Source organism: Schistosoma mansoni, chromosome 1 (assembly GCF_000237925.1).
Source record: "Schistosoma mansoni strain Puerto Rico chromosome 1, complete genome".
Taxonomy (NCBI): Eukaryota; Metazoa; Platyhelminthes; class Trematoda; order Strigeidida; family Schistosomatidae; genus Schistosoma; species Schistosoma mansoni.
The window spans coordinates 39,606,142-39,623,369 of NC_031495.1; the positions used below are offsets into that span (position 1 = coordinate 39,606,142).

General features: G+C 37.3%; 1 protein-coding gene across 1 annotated transcript; it reads left to right on the plus strand.

The window, feature by feature from the left end:
- The first annotated feature begins 6,825 nt into the window (after positions 1-6,825).
- Smp_083020 (let1/narf-related) lies at positions 6,826-16,907 on the plus strand. Its single transcript, XM_018794382.1, has 8 exons — positions 6,826-6,903; positions 9,610-9,866; positions 9,901-10,053; positions 10,085-10,412; positions 13,388-13,781; positions 14,453-14,693; positions 15,089-15,365; positions 16,647-16,907. The coding sequence occupies exons 4-8, from the start codon at positions 10,229-10,231 to the stop codon at positions 16,859-16,861; spliced, it is 1,311 nt and encodes a 436-aa protein (XP_018648800.1). The 5' UTR covers positions 6,826-6,903; positions 9,610-9,866; positions 9,901-10,053; positions 10,085-10,228; the 3' UTR covers positions 16,862-16,907.
- The last annotated feature ends 321 nt before the right edge of the window (positions 16,908-17,228 follow it).

The window sequence follows — 17,228 nt, forward strand, 5'->3', positions numbered from 1 at the left end:
ATATCTTTAACGAACGTTTAACTTTCATTTATGAACAGATGTACTATTTATAACATTTGGACTGTTATGAAACAACGTTAAGTGTCATTTTTTAGTCCAAGGGTTCTTTTTTGATCCAGAACAAAAATTTGCTAGTTTATGCTAATCATATTAAAAAATAACTTCATTTCAAACAACAGTCGGTCAACTATTTTAACGACTCAACATACTCAAACGAGATCATTAATATAACAGAGACTAAGAAATAACTTTGGTAAACTAAAGAGTGAGCTGCTAAAATGCATAATAGTTACGCTGGAAAGTGAAAGCAAAGAAGAAGTTTGGTGAGAGCTACATTTCAGTTTTTGAACATTGTCAGTAATAGAGACTTAATAAGCAATATAAAAATCAGCGAAAACCTCGAATGTGGGTGTGATCTGAATCATCCAACTGTTCCTCATGTACTAGCCTTAACAAAATGCTGTGTCAAAATATTGAATGTAATCAAGTAGACTTACATCTTTATATTTTTGTCATCGTGGACCAGAATAACGACATGTTAATCAGGAAATACGAGGCCTCTAATTCAACTTAAAATACTACAACGAAGGCCGTATCAATTTTTTAGAAGATAATGAATGAGGGGATCTTCAAATAAACTTCGGTAGACTGAGCTGCCTAGTGGAAAAACAGGAAAAATAAACCATGTATAAAGCCATTTCTTAGCATGTATCTGATGTAATTTTTACTAAACAAAACGAGTAGACATGTTGATTCATGAGGTATATATGGGCTATTCGAAGAATTCTTTAGTATAGCGATATCTGATATGAGCATTTAATGTGCGCACGACAAGCATTGTGACAAACAATGGAAACAATAATCAATGCAAAAGAGTCAAATATCAGTTTGGATGGAAATTTAATTATAATAAGATATAAACCTTTAAACACTTATAAAGAGTACTTCTTCGGAAAGCAGTATCTCATCATTTTCACTTAGTTATCTCACTGTTGGACTGTTTGGAAAACCAAACTGAACGATAGTTCATGAATTTTGTCTGTTTGTATAAAAGCGTATTCCGAAAACAAACGATAAACGTTAGAAATAACCTCCCCAATACGTACCAATGAATCGAAGCGGACGAACATTCAAGAACTATGTGTAGCAGTAAATGAATCCCCATAATAAATAGTTCTGTAGGTTGCCGACAATCGATACTGGCCTCATTAATTGTAATGGACACATTTATCTGAAGGCGCTCGGACACACATCCGCACCAGATTACGAATGGATTCGTCGTGCTGCGCATCTCTTACAACTGTTAACCAGCTTAGACCAAATGCTTCTCGATGCACCTATGGCTTTCCAAGTATAACTTCGAACTCCTTTATTTCTGTCTTCTGATTAGACTGGGTTGGTATCCCTCAATTATGAAGGTGTTACATGTAAAGACGTTTTTAGACTCCGAATGCCTGCGACATGTTTAATAACATTGCCCCTTACATCACGAAGGGCAGGGCTGTCTTCACATACAAAGAAGAAGGATTGAAAAGGTCACTGGACAAAAATAACCTACTTAGCTCTTATATTATACCCCATGTATTGATTAAATCAGTAAGGGGCCTGAACTACATTCACACTTTTTCTGTCAAACAGTTACAGTTGATGTAAATTAAGTTATCTTGTAAACCAGTCAAAACACAGTCTTCTTGAGATTCGGGTTGGCTATGTGGGAAGTCTATCTAATGTTCATGCAATAGATTTAAGGATATCACTTGTGTTCCAACCTCAAATGGATGAGGAGTAAACTTGAAATATGTTCCTTCTGAACATACAGATGTCTACATAACAGCTACAACGGTTCAATGACTTACTGACCTGTCAACTCCTAGACTGGTGACCTGTGTTTCTGAAAACTTACGTATAGTTTAAACATAAAGTAGGAATCAACAGATGAAACTGTATTCAGTGGATTAAAGAACAAAATCATTCATGTAGCTAGAGAGGAACCAAATTATGTAAAATGCACTGCACACGTTTTTACTCGATCATCGAAAATCTTGTGGTGATCTACTTTTATGAAGGGAACGGGATTTGTATAGTGGAAGCAATTATTATAACCAACTGTACCAATCATTGTTTTACCGTATCTGTTTGCTTGAGTGTACCGAAAAAACACTTCCGTTGTTTTGTGACGTTGCACGAACTCTCGTACTCTCAGCAATGTCGCTTGTGGATTTCGGTGCGATCTTGGTGTCGTTTCGACACCAGGAAATCACCAAAAAATACATCTTACTACAACCTTTAATTTACTCCTGATATGTGGTATTTGAATGGGTGTAATCTAGCAACTGGCACGTAGTTTTCCTGAAGTGGTGATCATAGTCAACCGCGACTCGACGCCCACTACATTTGGCGAGCGACGATCTCGAACAATCCTCAACGGCTGGGGAATTTCCCGAAGATGTCAATTAAGGTAAGTCTATTATCTATCTATCCACATTTGCTGCACGTTTTCATACTGATACCTTTCAAGATATAATACCCAGGCAACAACTTGAAACGGCGGATAACGATAAGAGTAGCGTTTATATTATTACCCTGAAAATTTTACAATCTTCTACTCCTTCATATCCTTTGATCTACTTTCAGTTTTTGCCATGTCTTGATCACATATAATCTGATCTGTCTCTTATAGCTTATACCATTAGTTATCTTCATAGCAGTATGATATAATAAATGGACGTCTAGCCCATAATACAAATGCTTTATTCATCTGATTTGCTTGTAACATGGAACTAGTAGAGAGAGTGTGTTTCAACAACGAGCTTCGATTGGAGCAATATTCATACTTACCACAAACGTAAGAGAGCCCAACATCACAAAAGGATGGAGGGTGGCGTTCCTGACCAGCAAACATGATGGTGGGGAGATAACCTCAACCCACCCGTGTTTGTAGGGCACAACATGTTGAATTACGGCTCCTCATGTCAAGTGGTATGTCACGAACCAACGGTATTGATGCTGATTTATTTATGCAAAATACCTTTATAAATCGTGTTTAAAATCCTGAACAGACTAAACTAAAGAAGTCGAAGCGACATGCCATACAAGATCGATTTTTACGAAATCCATGTTGCACATCATTGATAAATTTTTCAGTCAGTAAATAGTTGGATAGTTCGTCACTAATAATTTTTCCCATAATCCTAGAGATTATTGAAGTAATATTTATCGGCCGATAATTGTTCATTTTGGTCTTATCTTCAGAGTTGTAACGTGGTAGAATGTGCTCGGTTTTCCAATAGTAAGGGTAAGAACCTGATTCCATAGAGAGAGTAAACAGCTTTAGAAGAAGAAGTGGAATATATGGGCCACCATACTTGTAGAGAAAGGATGAAATCCCGTCTGCTCCGTGACCTCTTGAAACCTTAAGGGAATTTATAGCCTTACTAATTTTTAAGCACGTGAAGGAGATAGAGTTTATTGAGTCACTAGTAACACACATAACTCCTGAAACAGCGCCATTTATGAGTTCTTTGTCATGCGCAAAAAAATACTACTGAAAAAGTAGCTATAGTTTTAGAGTCGTATATAAAAGTGCTATTATGAAGTATGTATGGTATATCAACATTTTGTTGTTATCTCTGACATGCATGTGACGATTGCAAAGGTTGGTTACGCCTAGCATACACAAATCTCAAAGTAGCTGCTTACATCAGACTTAGTAAGTGGGATCGTAGGTGGTTATGTGGTAAGTGCAACATGAATCGTGAGGTTTTGCTAAGCGACATCATCATTCTCTTGACAGGTCTGCAGAAAAAGTTGTCAGCGAACCTGAAGAAAGGCAGTCTTAAAACGGGTAAACGAACAGAGACAAGCATTGAAGGAAAGAAGAGAGACCTCGACAACGCTAATATTGACGGGACATGCGTCGATAATACTGAGGACATACTGAAGCTCAGCACTATTATAACATCGATGGTGCTAGACTCCTTTAGCAAACTTGGGTCTCCCAGCACAGGATCCCTGAATGCAACGGTTGTTCTCGAAAACTCTCTAGACAATTGGATACTAGCTAACAAGGTTAAAAAGTACCGGGTGTCACCGTCTAAGAAGCTGAACATCATAGTTGTTGTAGTGAGGTCACCTGGTGACCGTGCAGTCTACCCCTGAGACTGTCCGACCTGTCAGCAAAGAGTACAAGAATCTGAAAAGCGCTTCAACCACCAAACAACAAGTTCCTCAATTTGAGCGCACCCGAAAACCGGGGAAAACGATCACGGTTTGCAGTGATTCTTTCTTAATTATGAACCATAAAGACAGCCCTGATCTTCCCCTCAGTTTGCAGGACAAAAATGACAGGATGCTCTGAGGAGAGTTAAACAAGATGTTCAAACTTCCTAAAATAGAGCCTTTGACGGTCACATGGCTCACTTGGCGAAAGGACTCTAAGTATCAAAATCACCCAAGATTACTTCGTGTAATACTCACTAATGCTACTGACATAGAGGATATCCTACTAGCTAGTCACTTACTGAAATCTGATGGGAATGTAGGAATACTGCCTGACATACCGTATACTGTGCCTAATCTCATCCGGAACATCCCTAAGAAATCCCGCGAGAAATTTTTGTGCGAAAGAAGTATCATTGTGCAAGATGTACCGGAAAACACGAACCCTGGTCACACAAACTCCGATATTGGGGAATACAAATTCATCAAGCAGTCTTTGGAGCTCAAAAACATATTTATTCAACAAGTGGTGACACCAGCCAAGGAAGGCAGGAGTTCTAGACTTCTGCCGAAGAAGATAACCTTCCCATCCTCCCATATGGCATCTGCAACTCTGGAAACATTTCTTGCCAACAGACGTCGGTTGCCAACTGGAATCCTAATGCATCCAGATAGACCACATGATGCCAGGATCAAGCACAAAGACAAGTTGTAGCTGACTATTATACATGTGGACTATCTGGATCATGAAAAACGTGAAATATGCAGGGAGTACCAACTCGGGGAACCCTATGTAAGTAGATTATCTGTACATTCACATAAGGCTCACATGTTTCAAAGTGTAGGTATAAACTACTTAAACATGAAGGCCACGAATTTACCGAATAAAACGGATGAGTTGTGCGAACTCAGTAGAGCTAATTATACTCATCTGATAGGAATATCTGAAACATGGATACCTTCTCAAGTTACCAGGAGCTGGCAATACCCGGGATGTCTTTTTCAGTGACAGAAAAACAGGTATTGGAGGTGGAGTAGCCGTATACTTACAATCATGCCTGGAGGTACCCTAAATTCAAAACCAAGACTTTCTAAATCTTGACGAAACCGTATGGCACTTAGTAAGTTTGTCTACCATCTCAAGGTGTCTGGTTGGAGTCATCTACAGGAAGCCCACTTCTGACATCGAGTACGACAATCGTATGCTGGAAGGATTATTCCTCCATAATCGCCTCAGATTCACTCATATCCTGATTCTAGAGGACTTCAATCTTCCTAAAGACAATTTCGTGTATCATACACTGCAAGTGAAAACATTACTGTAGATTCGTCGAGCTCATTGAAGATCTCGGATTATTCAAACATGTGAAGTCGGCAACTCGCTGGAGGAACAGTCAGATACCGTCACGCTTAGACTTGGTGTTTACGAACGAAGAATACCTAATTAACAACCTCTCTATCCTGATTCCCCTGTGGAAGGCGGTCACGTCATCATAGCTTTCAGTTTTATAAGCAAAGCTGAATTGATGTGGATGCTCATTGGGATTTCTTACTGCACACGCCCTTATGTGCTACAAAGCATTCAGTTCCTCAAACAGTCCCTAAAGGCAATAATCAACCTACAGTCATCAAGAACCCCACTCTTCGTTTGCTAGGTCGCAAAAGGCGCTATTGGGTAGAATACAAACGAAATGGTAACAATGGCGCGTACAGGCAATACAAACATATAAGGCACATATGCACGAAGACAATAAGAGAAGGCAGGCTTCAGTACTAGGTAGAGCTTATTGATAAATTTGTCTCCAATCCGAAAACCCTGTTCCGTCAGGCAGCCTCTCTTCGATAAGCCGAAACCGGAGTTTCTCAACTGCTAGGTCCTAGTAGCCCGACCAACAATGACGGTAATGCCACTAGCCGCTTGGCTGAACAATACTGTCGGACAATTCAACCAACCCTCATCAACTATATTGATGAAAGCTTCATCTGCAACTACACATAACTTTCCGAAGTTTACCTGAGAATTGGTTTGGTGTTTCGGGAACTGCAGCATCTAAGAAAATACACTTTTCCGGGCCCGGATATGGTTCATTCTGCTATACTGAGGGAAGCAGCTTCAATACTGGCAACACCGCTTAGCGTGATGTTCTCACGCTCGCTAAGCTGAAGCAAACTACTGGATATTTGAAAGCTAGCTCACATCAAGCAAGTTTTCGAAGCAGGTCGACGCACCGAACCTTCGAGCTAACAATTTCCTTTTCCTATTTTATCGATATTATACCCAGGTTCCTGCCTGGAGGTATTGAAGATCCACTCTTACTAAACATGGAAGCCCTTTAAGTGTAAGCTTCTTCTATTCCTCCCAAAACCACTTGAAACCATTTGTTAAATTTCCTTGTAGTCCGGCTATTCAACATAAATAACACTCAGATTTTTGTGAAACCAGGATCACTTCATTTATTTGAAAAAATCCGTCACTCAGATAAATTCTTCAACTTCTATGAATCTATACTGATTCAAACAGGAGAGAAACTTATCAATACGGTGCATAAAACCGATATAGTTAATACAGGTTATTAGGTGTTTCGTATTTTCCGCTGAATCTTGACTCAAGGTCGGCGGGGCTTGCTTATTATCAAGCTTACGTTGCTGTTGCTAATACTCCTTTGTAATTATTTCACCTTACAAGTAAATAGAAGTTAAATCTCTTTTGGATAAACTGTAAAATTATCACATCAGTTTCTTTGTACTTTCTGCTCATCCAGTTGTGTTTCAGTGATTGTTCTTAGATGCCTTTTTCATACAAGCATATACTGACTGTAGTCAGTATATATTGACTGATCAGACTAAATATACTTTGGTTTGAAGGTAAACAGTTTATGAATTAAGATTAGGTGAATCAAAACATAGAGATACGCGTTATTTAGCTCCGCATTCGTTTTTAGTGTTTTTTGCGTTAACTTAACTGTCAGAAAATTGAGTCTTTCTAGTTTACCATATCTGTTTATTACAGCTAGATGTGTCGTACAATATAACACTAGATTCCAACCTGAAGATTTTTTTTTAGCAAAAACAAGAACTTTGATGCGCTTTCATAGTATGTCTAGCAAGCAAGTTTGCCACGAGTTGTGCAAATTATGTTATTCTAAACAGTCTTTTAGTTAATAAAGTAATATAATATCCAAGTAATTGAAAAGCCTCCTACTTGAGTGTCAGATTATTTTTACCGAAAAACAGCATCAAACAATTTTGATGTTAATCACACTGAAAAGTCTTGTCTGAAGTCAAATATCTGGACACCAGACGTCAAGATATTGATATGAAAACTTCGTATCCAGTTTCAAGAAATTATTCTGAAAGTTTGAAAACCGAGTACGTCAGTGAGTTTTTCGGAAGTTTTAGGCACCAAATAGTGATTCCACAGGACTATATCTAATGAATTTCTGGCGCATATAATTGGATCTCAAATAAAATGAGACTTTTATACGTCTCCATTTCGCTCCGAACCGCTGTACACAACTATGATTATCTCAAAGTAATCATACTTAATCAACTCGTTTTATTTTTAAAGACTGATATTTTCAAACTGGCTTCGATTAATTCTATGTATAATGTTACTAGTAACTGTCATCATAGGTCTGTAGAAATTGTTAAATGTCATTGATATCGCGAACCAGCCCGAGTTAGATAAAAACTAATAACTAGGAATGAGTAGATGAACGTTTTTTCCTAGTATAGGACTCTCCAACAATGCACACACTACCCTGACATGTTCAAACCCAGAAATAGGTCTTGTGGCATATATTTGACCTCTAGACCACTGAGCTGGCATCTAGTGACCTGAACTTTTAGGGTTGGCCAGTTTGTATTATTGAAAAACCATCTTCCATTATCTCCGATGGTTAAACGTCTCGCATCCGACACTGTTGAACTGCTACTAGTAACGAAGGCGATGATTTAATTAATGGGCAACTTTGAAGTAACACTTAAGTGGGCCTGAGAAAATTCAACCACTTACTCCCGTCAAAACAGCTTGGTAACTTAGCTTGAGAAATTAAAATTAGTAGTTACATCTGGGACATTAGTATATAAATTAGAATTAGTGTTCTTATGACAAATTGACATCTATGGTGTTAAAATGTTACTTAGCCATATGAATAGGTCGGTCCAATCTAATAAATTCGTTCGTAAATTGGTAACTGGATTTAACCTTTATGGGTGGTTCTCGAAATTATCTTCAATCTAGTTAATTTTCATCTTCAACTCTGACAGTATAACAATAAATGTCATTAGTTAGTTTTCTTTACAAGACAAATAAAATTATGATGAAACTAGTATGTAAGTCAGTCAGCTACAACGTAGGAGCAGGCACATATATGCATCGGTTCAGGTTGCCTTACCTCATTAGCACAACAAGATGAACACCAAATTCATAGTAGTTAATTTAGTGGTGGTAATATATAAAAGAAAGGTTGTATATAAGGATACAGTACACGAAGAAAGACAGATATGAAGCAATTTTAATATGAAGGTTTAAGGAAAGGCAAAGAGTGTATGCACCTACGCTATTGTGATCGATTCTGAGCCATGTCACTCAGAGTATCCAACCATTGGTTACGACAGTCACGCGGACCCCAACCAAGTAGTCTGCATTTACCAACGTAGCTCAGACTAGAGGTTAGTGACTTCAAGCACTGATGACACGTTTTGGTTTGGCTGCCCCTCACTTTCTTCCAACCATCTCCAATACTACTCGGCATTGCGCGTCGTGGTAATCGGTGTTCAGGCATACGTAACACATGGCCCAACCATCTTAGTCGATATAGGTTCACAATCTCATAAACTGATTAACCTTCATTCCCTAATACTCTGTGTCTAACCTCACTATTACTTACCTGGTGATATATATATACTGATGTGATTTATAAAAATGTGTTATTCAGTAAACCTTTTGTAGAAGTTAATTGAATCACTTAAAAGGCTCTTTAAATTTGAGTACACTAAGTCAATGACTATTTTCTACCTAGTTCATCCATTTTACATTTTTGAAACCTTTAAGCACTTGTCGTATTTCCTTTGCAATTTTATTAGTAACTGAATACGGATACAAATGGATTTTCATGTTATGTTGGATGCATATTCAAAACTCCTGCTAATCTTGATGACTAAGGTCTTGAGTAGAGCCACTCTTCAACTCACTTTGGTATTTGCAGTAATCAAAATTCCTTAGAAAAAGTTCTAAGAGGAGGATAAAGAATGATTGCATAAAATATACTTCGTTTGCCTATTGTATTTCTACCTACTAATCATCTTTTTTTCACTTACTACTATCAGTCATGTCCTTAATTTTTCGCATAACCATACTCAAATCTTTGATTAAATTATCTTTTGTAGTTTCATGGTTGTAAATTTGATCAATAATACCCGTTATTACTTCTCATAATGTCCGCGAAATCATCTGATAACAAATTCTCATCTGTTATTCAAATAAATACGATAGATGATTACATTGCTCCCACACAGGTCAGATTTGTTTCTCAGTAAATTAAATATTTTAGGCATGTATTAAACCAGTAAAGATCGATAAATCTTTTGGAAAGACCAGATCTGTTAAAGTTGAAGAAGATGGTTCTTACACGGCTGTAACTGAGGTATTTTGTGTTTCTGGTTAATACGATCTCACAGGACGGGAGTAAATACTCCTTACAAAAAGCATCCATCAGTCTCAATGACTGTTTGGCTTGTAGTGGTTGTATAACTTCTGCAGAGACCATCCTCATATCCGAACACAGCTCTACCGTATTTTCTGATATTTTGTTGCAAAATAAGTCCAAAAAGGTATGGTTCTTAATATACTTAAGAATTAAAGGTAAACGATCGGAGCATAATAGTTGTTTCGTTGTCCCCACAAACCATTGCCAATTTATTGAGCCATGTAACAGCCCTTCCTGAAAGTAAATTGGCTAGAGCATTTCGCTGTTTTCAAGTCAGTAATTCCCTATCAAAGCCGGATATGAGTACTTTCAGGACTTTTATTGCTTCGTGTCTCTTTTCTATTGGGGTTCATTTGGTTACCGACGTTACTTGGGCTCGTGACATATGTCTTTATGAAGCGGGATTAGAATTCATAGAGCACTTCAAAAAACGTGATGATAAATGCACAGATACTTTGCCCTTGTTTTCCAGTATTTGCCCAGGTAATATTGGTATTTCACACCCATAAATAGCAAACTTTATTTTCATTTGCATTCGGTGCATATTGTATATTTTATTCTCATTCCTACGGATAGCACTCATGATATTATTTTAAATTTATCTTCTTGTACACCACATAACCTTACGAAACTGCAGAGATGGAAGCTACATTTTGCTGACATTAGTACTGTGAAAAAATATCAAGATCATCTGTTGTTGTTTTTTAGTTTATGAATTTAAGTACGTATTTGGTTCTACAAGAATCGTATTTCTCACTAGCGTTAGCTTTATTCACGTGAGTTTCGTTTATTTGTTAGGAGCTTATTGGGAAAGGCAAATGTTACATTCATAATCTGTTCTTATGAGAACTTATTCTTAACGTATTTTAGTCTAGTACGTTGAGCTTCCCTCCGCTAGCTTTGAGGTTCTTCTCTTGTATTTTTTTTATACACAGCATCATATCTAGGTTGCTGTATCACTGCTTAGTTTCTTACTGTTCTATAGTTTGGCTTAATTAGAAATCCTGGTCTGACTGATTTAGAGTGAATTCGTTCGAATAAAGACATTTAAAACAAACAGACTAAATAAGGTGGATATTGCATAAGTCCGGGATGCTATACATCGAAATAGTAAGTTAAAACAGTCATTGAGCGGCTAAAATGGTTACTGAATCATATCAACCATAGTCTCCGTGAATAATCACCCAGTAGCTGGCATTTATGCACATAACTCTTATGAAACAGATAATTTGTTCTGTTTGTCTTGAGGCTTTTTCTCCCTATTCCCGACAAAGTATCTGGATCTTTTCAGTAAATCACGGTTGTTGCATATAATTCTAAATATGATTAACATCAGTCACTTAACACTTCCACTATAAGCCAACAATCCTTCGAATACACCGATAATTGAATATTTGTGCTTTCTAGACTTGGTTCGGAATGTGACGGGAATATGATGTGACCGTATGAACCGATGGAGACTTCATCCAGGTCATACATTGCTAACTGTTTGGTACATTTTTTATTCTAATTTTACCACTTTTGTATCTCGAACAAACAGTAGTAGTTCGAACTGTTTAAGAGGGGAGAGATCAAAATAATACCTAGAAATATTTGTAAAACTCATCCCTTTAGATGTATTTTCAAACTAAGAACGAAGTACTAAATGTTACATGCGGAATTTTTCTATATTTTTGTGGTTAATATTATTAGTACCCGATCGTTGCTGATACCTTGACGTGGTGGTCGGGCTCACCTATTGTGATGAACCAATCGATCCATACTGGCTGGAACAATCGTTCCTCAAGGTCCTACCATGCCAGAGAGGTCGGTTGAAGAACGATAAGACTAAAAGCAGCAAACCCAAGGTCCGAAGGCGAAGTCGTACTGCTGACTGTACAGAGGTGTGACGGCAGTAAGTTGTTTTCTTCAGATAACCAGCATAACAGCGATGCTGCCTTCCACAAGGAGGGGTGGGGTTAGGAAAGGTCGACCCTAAAATTGCACACCTAGCCTTATCCCACGGATATCCTTCTCCAGCAGTAAATTCCCAACAAGTACGAAGCTAACACAAAAATTACCCACAAAAAGGTCGTGTGTGACCGACCTCAAGCAGTTGTCCGTTGGGCACTGCGGTCACTCTCTCAGTTCATTAAGACCACTTCTAATCCAATTTTCTTTTCAGGTACCTCTAGAAGAACCTTTCTACTGTGTGGGAAACCGGGAAGTTATAACCGCCCTCATACCTCTAGCAGCACTTAAGATCACTTTATTCATAATCAGTCTCCCTCTTCAATTCCCATTATTCCTCCTACTTTGAATTTCAACTCTAAACTTCCTCTTTTGGCTTCCTCCTCAAGTGTCACAATAGCTAACGATTCCTGTGCGCAAAACACTGTCCTAGGTCTACTGAAACCTCGCTCCAAATTACACATTGGAGCCTTCAACGTACACACACTATGTCAAATCAACCAGCAGGCCTCCTTGGCTAAAACCCTAGAAACTCTTACCATCGATTTATGCTGTCTCCAAAACACATACAAGATGCTAGTGTGGTCATTCACTTAACCTCACCTCACCAAAATGGAGAGCCAACGAGATACATCCTCTGTGTATCTGGCGACCCAATGGCTAGTTCTCGTGGACTTGCAGGTGTAGGCATAGCACGTTGGTAAATGCAGACTACTTGGTTGGGGTCCGCGTGACTGTCGTAACCAATGGTTGGATACTCTGAGTGACATGGCTCAGAATCGATCACAATAGCGTAGGTGCATACACTCTTTGCCTTTCCTTAAACCTTCATATTAAAATTGCTTCATATCTGTCTTTCTTCGTGTACTGTATCCTTATATACAACCTTTCTTTTATATATTACCACCACTAAATTAACTACTATGAATTTGGTGTTCATCTTGTTGTGCTAATGAGGTAAGGCAACCTGAACCGATGCATATATGTGCCTGCTCCTACGTTGTAGCCGACTGACTGACTAATATTATTAGTCGCTACTAATGCAAGTGTTATATCCATTTGCTGATTAGTGTGAAAATGATACCGTGGTGTGAGTTGCTCACACCCACATAAGTAGTATATGACGATGGTCAGGCATTGAATGTATTACGGTAGAAGATCGTTAACGAAATGCAATTGTTATGAAAGTGCATGAACAAATATATTTAGAGACTATGAACTGATATTTGCTAAAGAAACGGTCAAGAATGAGACAATTGATTGTTTGCAAATTAAATGTTAACTGTATGGTTGTCAGATTTTAGTGAGATGGTCTGTAATTTTCGTGTCAAATACATTCAATTTTCTCCACCCGTGTTCTTGTTCACTACCATACTACTAGTTAAACCTAGGTCTGTGATTCCTATTCCGTACTGTGTACGAAAACCACAATGTTTGAGCTGGAAAATATTTGGTATTGAGAACGCAGGTGTAAAAGCTGTTTGACGTTTATTTTTACTGTTTTAAAGGTTGGATATGCTATGCTGAAAAGAGTCCCCTTACTTCATCCATCCTGTCAAGCTCTGGGTACCGTGAATTCTCAATTATCCCTCATATATCAAATGTTCGTTCTCCGCAGCAAATCGCAGGCAGGGTAATTAAACTTTTAGGTGAAGAGAAATGTTTTCATGTCAGTATTATGCCTTGTTTTGATAAGAAGTTAGAAGCATCTAGAGTGGAGTTTTCGGTACCTTCAAAAAGTATTTCTGACTTTTATGTCCCAGATGTTGATTTGGTCTTGGCTACCAATGAACTGCTTTGCTTCCTTGAATCATTAATTGACGAATCTAATGATACCGTCTCGTTTTCTTTTGCTGAACACACATCTGAAGTTGGAGAAAGTCAGCGGTTGATATTAGAGAGGTATGGATATATTTTTTGAGATGTATGCCTGTAGTTACTACTATTATGTATCATGTCTGTTTTCATTAAACTTGAACTATACTTAGCTTTGGATATGTAAAATCGCAACCATGTCCCTTAACTTGTGTAAAACCGGCGTTAAAAGCATTAAATCACTTGTTAAGAACTAGGCAATGTTTCCGAGACTATTTTGTTATTTTTCGATGAATTATAATAATGTTGGTGGATTTAACTCACATATCTTTTTTTCCTGAACCTGTTGGGCTTTTTGTTGTGTTAATTAAATCGACCTGAATACTATAGAACTATCACTTCAAGTATTTACAAAAGCCTGTTAAAACTATAATTCGTAACTACATTTTTTATTTCATATGCACCACTCCTTATTGCTGAACAGTTGAATTTTTAAAATTATGTTCTATTCAGAATAATCAAACTTATGTAGCTAAAGAAATTTCTACGACATAACGAATTCACATTCTGCAGATGGTATTGTGCTCACTATATATTCAAATCAAAATACATCCACAAATTTTGGGAGTGGTGACTTTCGTTGATAATTCTAATCTTAAACTAAAGGGAATTGATATTAGTCACGCTAGTTATTCTGCAGCGTTCTTTAATCTATAGAAACAAGAAACTAAATTCCAAATACTTTCCTTGTTTTCTAGATTATATGAAATATTTTGTGTGAAAATGTCGCAGGAGAAAACCGGTGTTGCATTTGATCATTTTCCTTTGCGAGTCAACAAAATGCTTCCTATGTATAGACACAGTGGGAGTGGTTCAGGTGGATACGCGGCATGTATTCTAAAGATGGCAGCAGAAGAACTATTCTCGGTCAAATTAAAGCCTGACATATTAAAGGATGAACGTGTGTTAACTCGCTATTTACAAAATCGAGATATTCAGGTTGGTTTGTAGTCTTTTGTTTTACAAGGGACATATTTCTATTTTCCTTAAGACATCGATTAATTTTGAAAATACATTACCGTCGATAATGTCACTTTGTTGGCCTTCCTCAGTTCACCTGCATTGGTTTAAATTGTATTCGATAGAATTTTCGAAGAAATACCTTAAACATAAATCATTTGTTGTGTTACTCAGTCCAATTTCTCAATATTTAATATGCATGCTGTAAACAGTACTAAGACTTCAATCTTTAATGCAAAGCTACGTATGTATGGTTAACTGCATGCAATATTCAAAATAAAGTGAATAATCAACGATCGTTTTGTCTCTTGTTGGCTAAATATTCACATCACGTTGTCCTCCTGACCACAGGTTTGTTTTGTTTTATTTTCAAGGAATTAATCTTGTTTAACTCAAAAGAAGACCGTAGTTTGGCGGAGTCTCTGCTATCATCTCTTTCAAATCGAACACCTTACCGTCACTTTGAAACCCAACCAAAAGCAATGTTAGTATTTGGGATAGCTAATGGATTTCGTAATATCCAAACTATTGTTCAATATCTGCGAAAAACGTATCAATTTAAAAAATGCGATGACCCAGATTTAATAAAGTCCAGACAAATAAAAGTCCACTATCCGTTTGATTATGTAGAGGTGATGGCATGTCCAAATGGTTAGTTAAATGTTTTCGTAGATTACCTGTATTGAATTCAACGTTGATAGGAGACTATTTGATCATATTTGAGTTCACCGAAATATATTTACGCCTTTCAGTTGTCTATCAAAGCCGGTACGATTGGATACAAGATCATCTGTTGGATATCTGGTAATATATTTTTCTGAGAGATCAACAAATGAACCAGTTCTAGCTGAGTTAAATGTTAGCACAGTTCACGTTGAAATGAGCAGACACTGTAGTAGCCCTTCTTACGTATATGCACCATGTATCCCGCTCTATAAAACGGGAAACTTGTTCACGTAAATCCAACGCGTCTTAAGTACTGTATAATTGAATATTGAAAATTCCTTATTAGTCATTTGACAGTCGGCAGCAACTACAAAAGCCTAGAAGTGGCTGTTCAGAACCTGACTGGTTAGCAGAAAGATGGCACAAAATATGTAATTACATGAGGAAGGAACTTCGAACTACCAAGGTGTGCTATTTCACCTAATCAAGGTGACCGTAGATCAAACCTCATGGTGTACTATGTTGTATATCACAATGCGCGATGTTGGTTGAAGTATGAATAGATGTGGAGTCGACGGCGGGTCAAACCAATGAATGACACGAGTCCTTGAAGTCGTTGATTGTTGGAGTGAGGCGTGTTGATGGATGCGAATCATCTGTTTTGGGTCCACGTGACCAATGGTTGGAAATGTAAGGCCAAATAAGCCAGTGGCGCAGATGGGTTCACTCTTATTTCCATATGTATTGAACCTCAATTAATGTTCCCCGAACTCATTCTTTTTGGACAGTATTCTCCACTATTTAGTCTTTTTCACTATAATTGATAATGTTATTATGTTTCTTCTCTGATAGTCTTCTTGTTAATTTCAACTCACCGCACTGTTGTGACAGGTTAATTAAAGTTGACTGATATTGTTTCTATTTACGCCAAAATTTACTTAACCCAGTTGTTGTTATAAACTTTTACTAATAGTATGACCGTGTGATGTTACTGGAGCTGGACCTGGGTTTTTTTTACTAAGTGTACTTTACAAAACAGTAACTTGGTATTCTCATAAAATTAATTAACTGTAGCTCAATAACCACGTGAACTCAGTATTGTAACTTAATTCTTGTGTGAGAGCCAGTACTATTATCGAGTTGAACAAACCAAAACAGTTTAGACTAAAATTAAGCCGGCAACCTGACACTGCCGTATTTTATGATTAATGCTAGTTATTTGTTGATTGCATGTATCTATTGTTGATCATTTGTGCTTTTTTACAGGTTGTCTTAATGGTGGTGGACAAGTAAAAGAAATTATGGCACAAACAAGCGAACTGTATGCAAGTCTTCCAGTTTTTGAACCAATGTCGAACGATTTGGTAAAGAACTTGTATGAATATATCAAATCAAAAGACCCTGACCTTAAATACCTACACACTACATACAAAACTGTTCCTAAGATTGAAATCATAAATCCCAGTGCATTAAGGTGGTGAATCACAGATTAACTCGAATGAAATAAATTATTTTTTGCAAACTTCGAAGCGAGTGTTAATATTTTTTGTCTTTTATTAAACACTTATTTAGGTGTCAGTTACAATTCAATTATTGTTATATAGGAATTAACTTGCTAGATCTACTATCAATTGATTTTCAGTTTCTCTTAGTCGTAGCTTTTCCAAAATATCCTTGTAACTCGATAATGCACATCAATCCTATGGTTCTATGTTTAAAAGAATACAGTTTACGCTCAACCGGCAATAGTACATTTATAGTAACATTCAAAATAGTTCTGCACCTGCGAAATCGACAAAAACTACCACAGGTTCCTACATGTTAGCAGGATATAGATCGGATTAAAAC

Bases quoted from the DNA above. Each gene is read 5' to 3' on its own strand.
- Smp_083020 (XM_018794382.1), top strand. From the start codon at position 10,229: ATGAGTACTTTCAGGACTTTTATTGCTTCGTGTCTCTTTTCTATTGGG. The intron at 10,413-13,387 runs GTAATATTGGTA...ACTGTTTTAAAG, and splicing joins GTTTTCCAGTATTTGCCCAG to GTTGGATATGCTATGCTGAA. The intron at 14,694-15,088 runs GTTGGTTTGTAG...TTTATTTTCAAG, and splicing joins TACAAAATCGAGATATTCAG to GAATTAATCTTGTTTAACTC.